The sequence below is a fragment of the Echinops telfairi genome, unplaced genomic scaffold (genome assembly GCF_000313985.2).
Source record: "Echinops telfairi isolate 266 unplaced genomic scaffold, ASM31398v2 ScPeMD7_3533;HRSCAF=4204_1, whole genome shotgun sequence".
Taxonomy (NCBI): domain Eukaryota; kingdom Metazoa; phylum Chordata; class Mammalia; order Afrosoricida; family Tenrecidae; genus Echinops; species Echinops telfairi.
The window spans coordinates 29,358,257-29,374,206 of NW_022107432.1; the positions used below are offsets into that span (position 1 = coordinate 29,358,257).

Genomic DNA, 15,950 nt, shown 5'->3' on the forward strand with positions numbered 1-15,950 from the left:
GAGGGTTCACTGTACATAGAATTGTTTGATGCTGGGTCGCCATGAGCCATCAATTCATAAAAAAAGTTGGGTCTTCAAGGCATAATAAAACAAAATGCAATGAAACAAGGTATGCCTGGCCATCCTCTGAAGCAGAGCGGCTGTATTGTAGGGTGCTTGTTCAGTACGTTAGTAGCTACTGCCCGCGTTTCCCCCAATTGGTTCTACAATCTTGGACTTGGATAATCTGAACAGCTCATGCAGTCAGAGGGTGGCGGATAATCTTAGCGGTGTCAGCAGCCACGAGGTCTCCTCACGGCCCAGCCTCCAAGGGGATGGCCCCTGTCAGGTGTCTGCTGGCTCAGCCCACCTTCCCTGGCCGAGCTGGCCATGCCCCGAGAAAGTGCAGTGCTCCAGCTCTTTGTCAATATTTCTTATCAGTCACCAAAGCTGTGTCATTACAACACCGCCTTGCTTCAGGCGGGCCACAGTGTCCAAGATTACAGCTTATCTTCTGTGGAGCTTGTTAAATCGATGTCTTCCTCATTGAGAGGCACCCCAGGCCTCTTGCAGACGTCCTGGCAGCCTCCTGGTCTTATCAGAAGCCAGCATGCACACCATCTCTTGGTGGCTTGTTTCCTGATGTGATTTCCTGGGGACCAAGGCCACAGATGGTGATCCTCTTTGTGGGGGTGATGTTCATTGCAGGGATGTCCGTTTCAGGGCCTGTCTGCAGATGCTAAGAGGAGGCTTACAACATTCACGGAAGGGTGAACGGATCAAAGAGAAGCCTGAAACCCGAAGGGTTATCGAATCCCTTCCCCTCCTATGGGCAGGAGACACATGAACGGAGGCGAACTGACTTCCCCGGGTCACACAGCTCATTTACCTGACAGCCAGGCTGGCTTCATTCCTCTCCCATGCCCAGGCCAGATGGATGGTCACCTGCTCCTTTGGGTGGCAGGGACCCCTTTTTGCAGAACCAGCTGCTATTTGCACAGACTCCCCTGTGTCAGTGCCGTATGCGTGCCTCCTGTTCACTGCCCCACAAGCTCCTTGCCCTGCTGCTCGGCTGCCTCCGAGGACCCTTCTGTCACCATTGCAGGGGCGCTCCACCGTGGGGGCAGAGGAGACACTGTGGCGTCTGCCGAACACATCACACCTTGGAGGACCTTTTATCCATTCTGTGTCATGGTCACTTCCACTCTGGGGGTCCCTGGGGCTGGCAGCATTCTCTCCATTGTAGAGATGAAAACACGAGAGCCCAAAGGTCCCTCGTGGTTTCTCCCCAGGTCGTATAGAATCTTGGACACCCCCCACCCCCGTGCTGTTCTGTGAGACCGACTCTCACAGCGTCCTCTTCGGGGCGCCCTCTGTGGGCCTTCGTTCAATGGGTGCTGGTGTCTCCCTCCTCGGATCTCGAGTTTCTGCAGCTCCCGCACACTGCCGCTTGCCCTGGGGCTAGCTGGTGACGTCATCCGCCCTGGCACCCCTTGGTTGGGGGCCTCGTGCTGGGGCCACCGAGATGAAGCTCACCTTGTCCAGGTGGGACAGAAAAACAAGAGTCCTGGTCTGGAGGGACACATAGGTCTGACGCTCGGGGGTCGCCCTGGGGATGGGGTGCAGACCCTCAGGGGGCACGCCAGTCGTGGGGTGGGTGCTGGAGGACATTACACGCTTGACGTACAGGTGTCATCTGCCTGGGGAAGCCCCTTGAGAGCAGAGAGTTTGTTCTCACACCCTTGCTCCCCTCAGCCGCGGAGCAGACAGGCCTGGTGTGGACCGCTCTTCCTGCCCCCGTGGAGCCCAAGTAATGGTGGGCCAGGGTTGGTTTGCCTGTAGGAGGGTGCTGAAGGTAGGGCTGGGAGATCGGGGGTGGGGGGTGGGGGTGGGCTCTGGAGGTTGAGTCATTCCCCCACAGGGGCTCCCAGCCAGAGCCTAGTTTTCATACTAGCCCAGCCAGAGCCCCCCTCTAGGCACTTCGAGAGGGGCCAGGGAGGTGCCGTGCCCTTCTGAGCCATGGGTTCGAACTTCCTGAGCAATGATGGGGACGAAGAGGCCTTTGGGGGTGGGGGTGGGGGGGAATGTGAGCCTGTGGGGTTTGGGGGAAGGACGGGTTCAAAGGTGAAAGAGACTGAGACGGTTGGGGTGGGCATGTGGGGAGACATGACTCTGGTGGGCAAGTTGCTCACGGGAGAAACAGTCAGGGTATGAGGATGAGCAGCCCTGAGAAGCAGCCAGCTCCTGTGGGGAGCGGTGGAGCGTGGACAGCCCCGGAAAGCCGTCCCACCTGGAGGCCAGGGGACTGGCCTTTGGCCCCATAATAGCAATACTCAGCTGGTGTGCGCATGCCTGTTGAGGGTGGGGGTAAACGCGGAGGCGTTTCTGACCCCACAACCACTTGCCGCCAAGCCAACCCTAACCCATGCCGGACCCCCTGTGTATCAGAGGAGAACTGGGCCCCCCGGGGTTTTCCAGGTCTGACTTTTCTTCCAAGGTGTCTCTGGGTAATCTGAGTTAGCACCATCCAAGGTCTCCCATTGTTGGCCAAGGCAGCTCCTGTTGGCTAAGGGGGTCCTAGCGGCTGAGATGGGATGCACCCATCGACCCGCCAGAGATGAGGGTTTGAGTGGAGCACCAAGAGTGTCCATTACAGGGGTGACCCCTAAGGCCGTGCTGATAAAGTGATAACCAGTCAGTGGAGCGAGCAGAGCCTCCTTGCACATAGGAACCAGCGAGATTTGTCCCTTCTTGCAACCTTGGCCCTTCTGGTTCTGCCAGGTGGATCCTGGAAATCCTGGCATTTGAGTTTCTGGGCTCAGTGGGGCCAGATCTCGAAGGGGCAGCCTGGGAGATCTGGGCTGACCCCGGCACCCCTGCTCGACGCCTTCTGCTTCGTGTCCCCCCACCAGCTCCAGCCCAGGCGCAGATCGTGCACGCGGGCCAGGCATGTGTGGTGAAAGAGGACAACATCAGCGAGCGCGTCTACACCATCCGGGAGGGGGACACCCTCATGCTGCAGTGCCTGGTCACCGGGCACCCTCGCCCTCAGGTAAGCCCCGCCTCGGCCTTGGTCAGGTCCACCTGTCCCCATCTCCTCCCTCCTAACCCCTGCCTGGGCCCAGAGCTGTGGGAGAGGCAGTAAGTCAAGACAGGAGATTGGGGCTGGAGAAATAACTGGGAAACCGAGTCTGTGGGAAGGGCTAAAGGCCCTGAATTTAGCCACCTGAAAACAACTGAGGAGCTGGGGGGTGAGGGGTGGGAGGGAGTTCAATGTCAGGTGCTCCGCTCCGCTCCAGTCCACGTTTCTGTCGAGCCCACCTCTACTTAGACGCACCTTCCAGCAACGTTTGAGAGAGGACCATGTGCCACGCACTCGCTTGGGTACTCGGCCCTTTTCTCTTTGGGTCCTCACGAGGCTCAGGGTGGAGGTGAAGTCTGACTCGCACACCAGTGTTCTCTGTACCTCAGTGCACGTCTTTCCTTCCCACCTGCCTTTGGCCTGGAGGCTCCGGAGTTACAAGGAAAATACATCGCTGATACACAAGGAGGGGGCTTTCCATGGGCAAGCCCCACATCCTAAAAGTGAACCCCCCTCCCCAAACAGTTAGACAGCAAATGAAGGCGTGCATCTCCAGACACGTGATGAGTTTGGTCACGGGTCAGTTGAGGCTGTGCTTAGGGTAGGAAGCGTAGCTGGTCATCCCTGAGGGCTGACGGGAGGAGCGGGAAAGAGGTGGGCTGCAGGGCTGGTGGCGTTGACTAGTGAGATGCGGCGACCTTGCACAGCAATGGAAAAGATTGCCACTGGATCCCAGGGAGGATGCCGAAATGGAAAGTCCTCTTTTCTGGGAAATTCTGGAGACAGATTTTAGTCGGTTTGGCCTTGGGATAAGCAGATGGACGAGCAAACCCCTGAAGACACCTTCAACCTGAAATCGTGATCATGCCTTGCTCCGTCCCCAAGGTTAATTTCGATAGGAAAACGCTGCTGCTTGGCCTTCCGGGTGGCGGTGTGCCAGGTGTTATGGCTACTGTGGGGATGAGCCGCCCGCAGCCAGCGAGGTGGCTGGGCCAGCTTTCCCTCAGGCTGCACTGGCCACCTGTCTGTGTCTGCCAAGCTGCCTTCCTTGTGAGTCATTCCGTGCCTGGGTCTGTGTGTCCACTCCCTGTCTTCTATTTCCATTCGTGTTTCATTGTTCTTTCTACTTATTCAGGCTCAAAACCTTGAGCTGATATTTCTTTTCTGCAGCCCCTCCCCACCGTTAGAGAGCTGGCCCTGAAGACCTCCCTCCCCAGGGCCCCTGCCTGACCTCCCGCTGCTGTCCTCACCAGGCTGGCCTCCTCACCCCCCTCAAACAGACCTTGTCACCCTGCTTCCAAACGCCTCCCAGCTGCGTCTGTGTTCATTTGTGGGACAAGCACCTCACTGAGCACAGCAGTGTACCACGCACTGTGCTGGATCTGGAGAACACAGTGCTGAGGGTTTTTCTCCCGCAGCCTCCTGTCTCACAAGGGAGGGCGAGAAGGACCATCTCATGGCCTGCTTTTTTGGGTCAGGGTGGGTAGGGAACGGAATGGACAGGGAATTCCCATCCCAAACAAACAGGAAGAGGGCGGAACCTCTACGGGATGGGGGCGAGCAGGGGGTGAGGAAACGAAGAGAGAGTCATGGCAGTGGATGAGGAACCTGGCCCATGGGGAGCAGTGGGCTCTGCAGTCAGCGGGGAATCAATTTCTCAGCGAACTCACCAGGCTGCTGGCCTGAGGCATCCCTTCCCTACCAGAGGGGTCTCTTGCTAGGACGGCTCTTGACAGGACATGGCTTGGAAATCTCAGTCCATTATGGCCTAGCTTTGCAAGTGATACACCATCCTTTCGGCCGAATTCTATTGGCCATGCAGGCTAGCCCAGGCACCAAGTGGGAGGGGACTACAGAAGGCTGTGACTACAAGGAGACCAGGGGACAAGATCATGGGGGCTGGGGGTGTGCATCTTGGAGGCTGCCGACCACACTGACCCCTTTCGTGGCCGAGAAACCCAAGGCCATTCACAAGTATGTCTAATAATAAACCTCTTCCTTTTACCTTCTCTTCTTCTTCCCACCCCCTTTTAAAAGAAATCTTAGACTTCCAGGTGCTAAGTATATACTCATTTAACCTTCCCCGTTGCTGGGAAGTCAGTTCAGGTTTGTGGCCACCCATCTGCGAAGCTGTGATCTCATGAAGGCTGGTCTGCAAGCCCTTCTTCTGAGCGCACCCCTTGCCCTCCCACCCCAGGGGTGCACTTGAATGGCTAACTTTTCAACTAGTTGCTAAGTGCCACCTAGGGACTCCCCACAAACAAACAAACAAACAAACAAACAAACAAACACAGGTGTCTAAACCCACTCCCATCTGGGAACAGATAGCCTCATATTTCTCTCAACCTGCAGCTGGTGGGTTTGAATGGTGTACCCTGTGGTTCATAGCCTAATGCCGTCAGGGTTCCTTGGGACTCCCCAGGAGGTCTAAAACAATGAATGAACCGGATGCAATTTGAATGGATTCCGATTCTGCCTCGGAGTTGCCAGGAACTCCTAGCAACCCCACTGGCCAGAGTAGGACCGGCCATAAGCTGCCCAAGACTGCACATCTAAAAAGCAAATCCCATCTTTCTGAGCAGCTGGTGGCTCAGAACAGCTGACCTTTTGGTTACCAACCGAGTGCTTTAGGCACTTTCCCGTCAGACTGGGACTCACAGGGAGTGAGTTAACATTTTTCATTTTCCCGGTGACAGAATGGAGGCGGGAGAGGCGAGGGAACTTGCTCACAAACCTATACTCTTAAACACTGCATGGTACGGCCTGTGTTTAAAGCATCCTTCCTGGGATCCCCAATTCTGGGCACTCTTTGACTCGAGGCAGCGGGGTTAGGTTCGTTCCCTAGCCTGGTCACAGTGAATCAGAAGGACAGGATGGTCACAGGTCTCTCTACCCGAGGGCGTCCTGCCCCACCCCGCTGGCCCCCACTCACTCCCTGCCCTCTGCCGGCCAGGTGCGCTGGACCAAGACAGCGGGTAGCGCGTCGGACAAGTTCCAGGAGACGTCGGTCTTCAACGAGACGCTGCGCATCGAGCGCATCGCGCGCACCCAGGGCGGCCGCTACTACTGCAAGGCCGAGAACGGCGTGGGCGTGCCCGCCATCAAGTCCATCCGCGTGGACGTGCAGTGTGAGTCCCCGCCGTGGGCCTGGGGGACCTGGGGACCAGGGAGGCAGGGAAGTAGAGACTTTCTCCCTTGGGGGTGGAGAGGTGCCCCTACGCCATACTAGCCAGTTTACACATCCCACCCGGGATCTCTCAGGAACCTTCAGACGCCTGGTGAGGCCGACAGGGCGGGCAGCGTGGTTGGATGATACCCATTCCACAGATGCGCAAACGGCGGTGCAAGGGCGCATCGAGCAAGGCAGTCCTAGACCCACGAAGGGGACACAGGCCGCTTTTCTCTGGCCCAGGAACCGTCCCATAATACCGCTTTTGCCCCAGGGCCTCTCTGAGACTTCTCTCCCCAACTACCTGCATACAGTATCACGTCCCCCAACCTCTTGCCCCACCCCAGTCCTTGTCCCTGGCTCAGTGGGTATTCCCCAGCCTTCAACTGCCCCCCTTGGGTGCCCCCTTACCCACAGGAGCGTCTCTCCCTAACTTGCCCGTCTAGCCTGACTCAGGAGTTGTGCTGTTGGCCACAGGACACTATCTTAACACCACCTGCCCTCCCTAAATGGCACCGGAAGAGTGGTGAGAAGTGGAACCCCAAGTTCATCAGCCACCCAGGTTCCCACCAGGTGCTGGAACGGCCCTGCAGGCATGGCTAGGACCCCTCCAGCCTCCCACCCCCAAGGACCTTGACTTTATTCCCTATAATGTGGGCTGTGGAAGGAGGGCAGGATGATGTCGGGTGTTCGAGATCCATTGTGGATGGTTGGAATGTTGGAGCCTGTAGTTCACAACTTTGGCTGCACCTTAAAATCACTAGGGGCCCCACTCCTCGAGAATCGGGTGTAATTGATCTGGGATGGGGCCCTGATACTGGATGTTTTTTCCCCTGAAAAAATGTGAATATGAATTTACGTCCAATAAAATGGACTAATTGTAAGTGTACATAGGTCAATAATTCTTCCGTATGTACGTATGTGTGTAAACATGTATAGTTTAAGATTTAGAGCATCCCCGGCTCCCTCCAAAGTTCCCCGGTGCTTCTCTCTCAGTCAATTAATTCCCAGAGAATAAAAACCCACAAGCTAACTGCTGTGAAATCAATTCTGACCCATGGCAACCTTATAGGACAGGATGGAACTGCCCCTGTGGGTTCAAGAGACTGTGACTCTTTAAGGGAGCTGTGATTAGTACCCCAGGGTGGAATCACTATGTCACCCTACACCCCCCCACCCTGCAAAAATCCCAAAACAAAAATAAGACCTACCCAAAAAACAGATTCACCAAGGCTCCTTATTAGCCTAAGAGGGATATTAGAGATAACCATTAGAGAGAGAGCCATTACTCTGACTTCTGACCCCATCAATGAGCCCTCACCTGTATTCTGAAAAGAACACTCCTTGTGATTTTATTGTGTAATCAGAGGTGTAAAGATAGACACCCCCCTTGTTGGAGTCTAGGGAGGAACCGCTCGGAAGGAGTCTGGGGACCCAGCCAGTGCAGTCTCCTGGGCCTGTCAGGTTGGTGATCCCGTTTGCAAAACGAGAAGAACATCTGGCTCTCTGGAAGTGTCTGTCCCTAGAGTGGCGCCGCTTTCCCCCAGAGCAGCCAGTAGCTGGCCCCGCACCGCTCTTGGGGTCACCGAGCCTGACTCCCTTGTAGACCTGGACGAGCCTGTGCTGACTGTGCACCAGACGGTGAGCGACGTGCGAGGCAACTTCTACCAGGAGAAGACCGTGTTCCTGCGCTGCACGGTCAACTCCAACCCACCTGCCCGCTTCATCTGGAAGCGCGGCTCCGACACCCTGTCCCACAGCCAGGACAATGGAGTGGACATCTATGAGCCCCTCTACACCCAGGTCAGGACGGGCAGCTGGCTTGGTCTCATCCTTCATACCACATGCTTCCTCCTCCACCCCCTGAGGGAGAGGAGCCTGGGGGCTGAGGGTCCATGGGTCTACCATGGGTCTAGCAGAAGCACGCATTCTCATTGGGAACCAGCAGACCTCGGGCAGAAAGACAATCTGAGCCGAAAGATCTGCGGGCAGTGGTGAGAATAGGGGAGTCCCCTAAGGGCGGGCTGACCATCTTTGTGGCTGGCTGGCTGGGTGTTGGGAACCCAAGGGCCAGCCCAGCCGGAGTTGGGGGGTCAGAGAGATAACTCCTCTTCTCACGGGTCCCTCGCAGGACTAGGAGAGACTGCTGAACCCATCCTGCCGGGGAAGGCTTGTGAGATGACTTTCTGTGCCTGGTGGGCAGCCTCATGTGTGTCTGGAGTCAGAAACAGAACAAGATCCCTTCCCTATGTCCTCCGAGTTCCACCCTAGGGTCCCAGGTCCGGGGGCAAGGGAGGGGGGTGAGTAGGGATTGAGAAGGAAGGAATGGTAATTCAGACCTGCTTTTAGCCTCTGCTGCTGAGTGAATGACTGTGTAGGGCCCCTGGAGGCTCAAGCAGGCCCCTTACTCCAGTGGTCCACTGCTGTCCAGGGGGAGACTAAGGTCCTGAAGCTGAAGAACCTGCGGCCACAGGACTATGCCAGCTACACCTGCCAGGTGTCTGTCCGCAATGTGTGTGGTATCCCGGACAAAGCCATCACCTTTCGGCTCACCAACACCACGGGTACAGGCACTTCCCAGACCCTTTGCCCACCTTGCCCAGCCAGGAGACAATGCCCACCCCACACAGGACCCTAGGCACATCACCACTAGTGTGCTTGGGCCCCCCTTTCTCCCTAGTGCTTGTCTGCTCCTCACCGTCCCCTCTTGCCCTCACCCAGGGCTTCCCCAGCCCCATGGTCCTCCCACCATCCTCATCTCCCCTCCAGTCACCCTGCCTCAGGGTTCCCTAACAGCCCACCTCTTTTCCTCTTAGCACCACCGGCCTTGAAGTTGTCTGTGAACGAAACCCTGGTGGTGAACCCTGGGGAGAATGTGACAGTGCAGTGTCTGCTGACGGGGGGTGATCCTCTACCCCAGCTGCAGTGGTCCCATGGGCCTGGCCCCCTGCCTCTGGGTGCATTGGCCCAGGGTGGCACCCTCAGCATCCCTTCAGTGCATGCCCGGGACTCTGGCTACTACAACTGCACGGCTACCAACAACGTGGGCAACCCCGCCAAGAAGACCGTCAACCTGCTGGTGCGATGTACGTGGTCACTGGAGGGGTGGGTGGGGGCTCTGGAGGCAGCGGTACCGGGTCCCTGGGCCTCAAAGAACTCCCCATGAAATGGGAGACCGGCCCTGTCTGCTTCCCTTTAGCACGTAAGAAATACCCAGGAGGCACGGTCCAGGCACCTCGCTTTCCCTGCAATTCAGATGCCTGCCATCAGGTGGCACAAGACTAAAATCGGTGTAAAACTCTATTTGCTGTTTATCATCTATATTTTCAAATATCACCTCAACAATCCAAGTAGCAGGAAGGGCTGGTTTTGATTACCCACATTTTGTTGTTGTTTTAGAGTGGGAAATTGAGGCTGTGAAGAGCTAAATGTGGAGATTTCAGTCTTCAAGCCAATGACTCTGCCTCCTCCCTGCACGATCGTGTCTACATAATAACGTACCCTGATTAAAGTGAGGCTCACACACTTCCCTGTGCCTTGTCTGTAAAACTTTATGAGCAAAGTATTCTACTTACTTCAAAGATAATGACTAAATGTAAAATGGATACCAAATTGGGAGCATGGTCTAAGGAAAGATGTTCTTCATACTAACCCTCAGCCTCGGCAGTTATCATTAGTTGCTCCAGATGATCTTGATTTGGCCGCTGTTTTGAAGAGAAAACTTTACATCCTTGTACTTGTGCAGCTTTGATTGATATTATTAGTGTTTTTTTCCACCAGGGCTGCTTTGGTATTATTAGTTTTTTAAGTGATCCAGCCTTGTGTCCAGTGCTGAGCGCGTGAAGTATAAACTGCACCTTCTGTCAACCCCCTGGCAAGTCCTCCCAATGATACAGGTTTTCTTCTTTGTCTCTCACTGACCAGTCACCCTCTGCTTTTCCCCACCGACAGAAATTCGCTCTGTCTTTTTACTTAATCAGAGTGAGAAAGAGTATGGCTGTGGAGTGATTGCTTTTTCCTCTGATCGTTCCGATCTTATCAGAAGATGATTGTATCCCCACCTGGTTCCATTTGATTTTTAAATTCTAGGTTGGTGAAAGATCTCAGTGTATATCAAGTATAGATGTACGTACATATAAAGGGGCGTGGGTGCTCATCGAGTGAAGCTTTGGGCTACTAACAGGCGGGTGAGGGGTTTGAACACACCAACCACACAGTAAGAGAAAGATGAGACAGTCTGGGCCCATAAAGAGACACAGCCTGGATACCCCATGGGGGCCTTCTCCTCCATCGTCCAGGGTCACTGGGAATCAGATCACAGTGGGTTTTGGTGTGGGTGTTTCTGGTCACCTCTTAGCATGGTTTTACAGCCTGCTCTGCTTGGGTCAGTGCAAGGAGCCCTGGTGGCATAGTGGTTACTAGCTGGGCTGCTAACTGCAAGGTCAGCAGTTTGAAACCACCAGCCGCTTTGAGGGAGAAAGATGTTATTTTCTACTCCTGTAAAGATTTACAGCCTAGGAATCCCACAGGGGCAGTTCTATCCTGTCCTATAGGGTCGTTATGAATCAGTTTGGTTTTGGTGTTTGGGGGCCAGCGCAGTCTTGGTTTATGCCTATTTTTGGCACCCCACCTACTAAGGATCCACCTAACTCTTGGCTTACTTCAAACAAGATTCCGTTTTTTAAAGAGGCCAGCCCCCCCCCTTTTCCCCTCCTTTTTAAAGCTCCATGTTTTTAATCTAATAGCATACAAAATGACCGCATTGGTCTGTTATATAAAAATCACCCAGACTGGCTGCAGAGAGCGAAAGAGCCCCAAAGGATAAAATGTGAACATGAAAATCACCCTTCAGTGTCCCTCAGCCCCACTCTCTCGATAGAACGCTGGATGGTTCAGGAACACGCTGCCAAGTTTCGCTTTGGGTATTCAAAGTCCGAGGCAGCCCCTGTAAAAAGGAGGGGAGTGGGTCCAGGCAGACTCTGACTTTGCATTCAAGGCTGACTATTCCCTGGGCAAAGTGACCTGTGTGAACTCCGGTCATTCCCCTGTAAAATGGGGACAATACGAGTTCCCTCCTGAGCTCTAATCTTTTGTGGAAGCAGGTGGCCAGGCCTTTTCCCCTGCAGTCACTGATGGATTCGAACCACCAGCTATTTGGTGAGAAACTGAACTCTTAACCACTACACCCCCAAGACTCCTTATAGTCAGTAACTAGAAGCTATTAGTGGTGTCGTGGGTTATTGGTTCAGCTGTGAACTGCAAGGTCAGCCGTTTGAATCTAGGAACCACTCCTTGGGAGAAAGACGAGGCTTTCTGCTCCCATAAGATGTGCGCATTTGGAAACCCACAGGGGCAGTTCTACTCTGTTCTATAGGGTTGCTATGAGTCAGAAAACCCTCTATGGTAGTGGGCTAGGCTTTATTATGATGACTGTTAGTGAACTGTCTGTCCTGCAGTGGGCTTGTCTTGAACTTTTAAGAACATTCTGACCGAGCGGAGTGCTTTCTCCCAAAGAGAAAAGGCGTGGTTTCTCCTGGGAGCTTGTAGCCCCCAGTCACCAGAGGGCTAGCTTGAGGGGAGGAACGGGGTCTGAGTAGACGAGACAGGACCCTCTGGCTTCAGGTCAGCCCCAGCCACCCTGCCCTCCCACCCACCCGTAGCCATGAAGAATGCCACGTTCCAGATCACCCCTGACGTGATCAAAGAGAGCGAGAACATACAGCTGGGCCAAGACCTGAAGCTGTCCTGCCACGTGGACGCTGTGCCCCAGGAGAAGGTCACCTACCAGTGGTTCAAGAATGGCAAGCCGGCACGCATGTCCAAGCGGCTGATAGTGACTCGCAACGACCCGGAGTTGCCTGCAGTCACCAGCAGCCTGGAGCTCATTGACCTGCACTTCAGTGACTACGGGACCTACCTGTGCGTGGCTTCCTTCCCTGGGGCGCCTGTGCCTGACCTCAGTGTCGAGGTCAACATCTCCTCGGAGACAGGTGGGTAAGAGGGTGACTGGAGGGACCTGGGGGCAGTGGGTGGGAGGTGGGAGCAGCAGCTTGGGGGAGGGACCAGCTTGAGGAAGACCCTGTGTGTCCAGGCCCAACACTGTGATTGAACTTCTGCTATATACCAGGTTCTGTGCTGTGCAGCCCTGTGGTGCAGTGGTTATGCTTTGGGCTGCTAACTGCAAGGTCAGGAGTTCGAAACCATATGTTGCTCCTCTGGAGAAAGACAGTGCTCTCTACTCCTGTAATGAGTTGCATACAGTCTCAGAAACTCACAGGGGCAGGTCCACCCTGTTCTGCAGGAGAGCATCAACGCGATAGCAGTGTTTGGTTTGGCTGTGCTGCTAGGTACTGGGATACAGCAGCGGGCCAAACAGACTTCTGGCCTCCCTGAATTTAGTGGGAAGACAAACACTCTTGAGATCATCTCATAAATCAATATCGCGTTGTAAACGACAACACATGAAAGTCCAGAAAGCGTCCTGGAAGGAGGGATGTGTAGTGTGACGTGTGAGGGAGGGCAGGATTTTACTGGCTGACAGGCAACAAGGGAAGGCGGGAGAGAAGCTGTGCTGACCCAGCCATCCGCAAGTGCAGATGCACAGAGGCGGGTTGGCTGGGCCCGCCCTATATCACAATGACAAACCGCACTGCCATCGAGGCGATGCCAGCCCACAGCGACCCTAGCGGACAGAGAAGGACCGCCCTTGTGGGTTTCCGAGATGGTAACTCTTGACGGGAGTAGAAAGCCTTGTCTCTCTCCTGTCCGGACTATATAGGTCTTCACTCCAATCATAATAAACTACACTAATGGAACCACCGTGGTTAATGTTTATTGAGTGTTTACTGTGTGCACACACACACACCCCAGCATGCTGCACTGAGGAGTTAAGCCTCTTCAACTCTCTGGGCCTCAGTTTCTCCTCTGTGAGAGGTTGGACCAGATGTCTTCGAAGGCCCCTTCCACCCTGTCAGCCGTGGCTTTGAGCTTTGAGGAAGTGTGTGGTGTGATTAGGACAGCAAGAGGCCCAGGGAAGCTGGAGGTGTCTAGAAGGCATCCTGACAGAGGCAGGACTGAGCTCGGCTTTTCCAATGAATGAACTGAGCCACCCCAAGAAGCCCTGGTGGGGTACTGGGTTACGCATAGGACTGCTAACCACAGGCCAGTAGTTTGAAACTACTAATTGCTCCACAGGAGAAAGATGAGGCTTTCTACTCCTGTGAAGATTTACAGTTGGAATTGACTTACAGGCAGTGGGATTTTTTTAGAGTAAGAAGCTTTCCCATATTGCCCAAATTCATTCTTCAAACTGCCATGTGTCAGGCCCTGAGTGAGAAGCCGGGGAGGTGGGGGGTGGGGGGTGGGCAGGGGGTGGAATCAAGGCACAAACACCACAGCCTCCAACTTCAGAGCTATCTGTCTCACCAGTCACAGTGTGTGCAAGGGGTGGGGGCAGACAGGAGATGGAGGAAGGGCAAACCTTGGATATATAGGACACAGGCCATAAAGAGCCTGTCCGGGCAAGTCGGGGAGGCTGGCTCCAGGGGAGCTTTAAAAGGTGCTTTGGCATTTGGTAAATGGGCAGCAAACTGCGGTGGGTGGCCTACAGGCGGAGGGTATGTGAGGAGTTCCTTGGTGTGCCCAGGGTATGTGCTCGCTACAAACGGATCCTGTAGCGGGGACCCAGGAAGAGAGAGGGGAGGTGAAGGTGGGAGGTGGCAGAGGCTGGAGCATGAGGCCTTGTTTGCAAAGTTCAGGGGACTGAGCTTTAAGTTGGGGGCAGGGTGGACCCCAAGGAGACACAGCCTTTTAGCCTGTGGTGGGGCTGGGGGGAGTTGGAGGGTGGTGATACTAGGGGTGGGGTGGGGTGGGGGAATGTTTTTGGAGACAAAGAAATCAACTGGCCGCAGGGCCTGTTCCTCCATTTGGCTCACAGGTCTGACACCTAGGTCCTGAAGCCTTTTTAAGGTCTTGTGGAGACAATTTAGAGCTGGAAAAGCAAACTAATTGGCTCCAAAATACAAAGTGAACACTGCATAATTAAAGTCACGAGTGTCTAACTATCTACAGAGCCAACGTATACTAACTACAGGCCCGGACCTCGGCTGGCCTTGTAGAGTTATTTACAAATTATACTTAATGTGGGACACGGTGCATTTTCATTTGTTGGGTGCTATGTGGGATGGGATCCATGCGGGTCTTCAGAAGAGCCCTCATGTGGTCTTTATGCTCGGTTGGATTAGGTTTGCTGCCTTGAGCTCATCTGTGACGAACAGAAACACCTAAAATCATAGTGGCTTAGACAAGCTGGAAGGAGCCCTGGTGGCACTGTGGTTAAGCACTCGGTTGCGAGCCATGAGGTCAGTGGTTGGAAGCCCCCAGCCACTCTGCAAGGAAAAGAGGAGGCTGTTCACTCCCATGAAGTTGGACAGTCTTGGAAACCCTACGGGGCACTTCTGCTCTGTCTTGCAGAGTTGCCATGAGTTGGGATCGACTCGATCTGGTTGTTCTTCAAGGAAAAGTCTGGAGGGGGGCTGGCCAGATGATTCTGCTCCATCAAGCCCTCAGGGCTACAGGCTGTGTGGTCTTGCTCAGCCATCCGTAGGGCATGTCACCGTCCATCTGCATGCTAGCCTGCTGGAAGGAGGACCGTTCCCAGATGCAAAAGAGAACCTGCCAAGATGTAAAATAACACTCTATGCCACGCACAGTGCTATGGAGCCTTGGCGACATAGTGTGTTACCTGTTGGGCTACTAACCCCAAGGGCTGCCACCTGAGACTTTCTCCTCCCATAGAGAGGTACCGTCTTGGACCCACAAGGGCAGTTCTACTCAACCCTGTAGAGTTGCGACGAGTCGAAAGAGACTTGGTGGCAGTGAGGTTTTGTTTTGTCTGGTTTTCAGAGACACAGCTCAAACCTCTAGCAGCTTGACGCTGAGATGCTGTGTGTGGTTCCCCAAAAGGCCTGGTGACACACCTCTCACAGTTCAGGTGCACTGCCTCTGTGACACTCCCTGCAAAACAAACACGGAATGTTAGTTACTCCTTCCCTCTTTATTCATAAAAGTTAAAAATTCTCTTCTGATTCCTTGCAGTTTGCAAAAACCAAGTACTAATGTGAAACACAAAACAAAAAAACAAGTCTGCCAACTCACGGTCATCAATTCAATTCGGGCCCCTAGAGACCCTATAGGACAGAGTAGAACACCCCACACTGCCCTCCCGTGGGTTTCAGAGACTGTTAACTATTTATGGGAGCAGAAAGCCTCTGTTTTCTCCCAAGGAGTGACTGGTGGTTTCGAACTGCTGGCCTTAACGACTAGCAACCTAATGTGTAACCCACTATGCCACCAGCATTAACGTAGGTCTCGCATAAATGCAAAGGGATGAAAAGTGGGCTTTTGAAAGGCTGTATGACCTTGGAGAATTGGGAAAGATGGAAAACAGACCAGCAATGTGGGGTACTCCAGACAAGAGAAGATGGAGACTTTAACAGAACCCTGTTTGGGTAGGAAGGAGCCCTTGTGGCATATGTACGCCATTGGGCTGCAATTCACAAGTCAGCAGTTTGAAACTACCTGCCGTTCTGTGGCAGAAAAACGGCTTTAAAAAAAAAATTTTTTTTTGTTAGGGGTACCTACAACTCTTATCACAATCCATACATACATCAATTGTGTAAAGCACATTTGTACATTCATTGCCCTCATCATTCTCAAAAC

General features: G+C 54.0%; 1 protein-coding gene across 1 annotated transcript in view; it reads left to right on the forward strand.

Moving 5' to 3' along the window:
- Nucleotides 1-15,950, forward strand: part of MDGA1 (MAM domain containing glycosylphosphatidylinositol anchor 1) — a 63,736-nt gene that overhangs the window by 32,171 nt on the left and 15,615 nt on the right. The window contains exons 2-7 of the mRNA XM_004710743.3: nucleotides 2,892-3,031; nucleotides 6,015-6,189; nucleotides 7,837-8,033; nucleotides 8,662-8,794; nucleotides 9,047-9,316; nucleotides 11,891-12,220. Coding sequence (XP_004710800.1) covers nucleotides 2,892-3,031; nucleotides 6,015-6,189; nucleotides 7,837-8,033; nucleotides 8,662-8,794; nucleotides 9,047-9,316; nucleotides 11,891-12,220 — 1,245 coding nt within the window. The remainder of the gene's footprint in view (nucleotides 1-2,891; nucleotides 3,032-6,014; nucleotides 6,190-7,836; nucleotides 8,034-8,661; nucleotides 8,795-9,046; nucleotides 9,317-11,890; nucleotides 12,221-15,950) is intronic.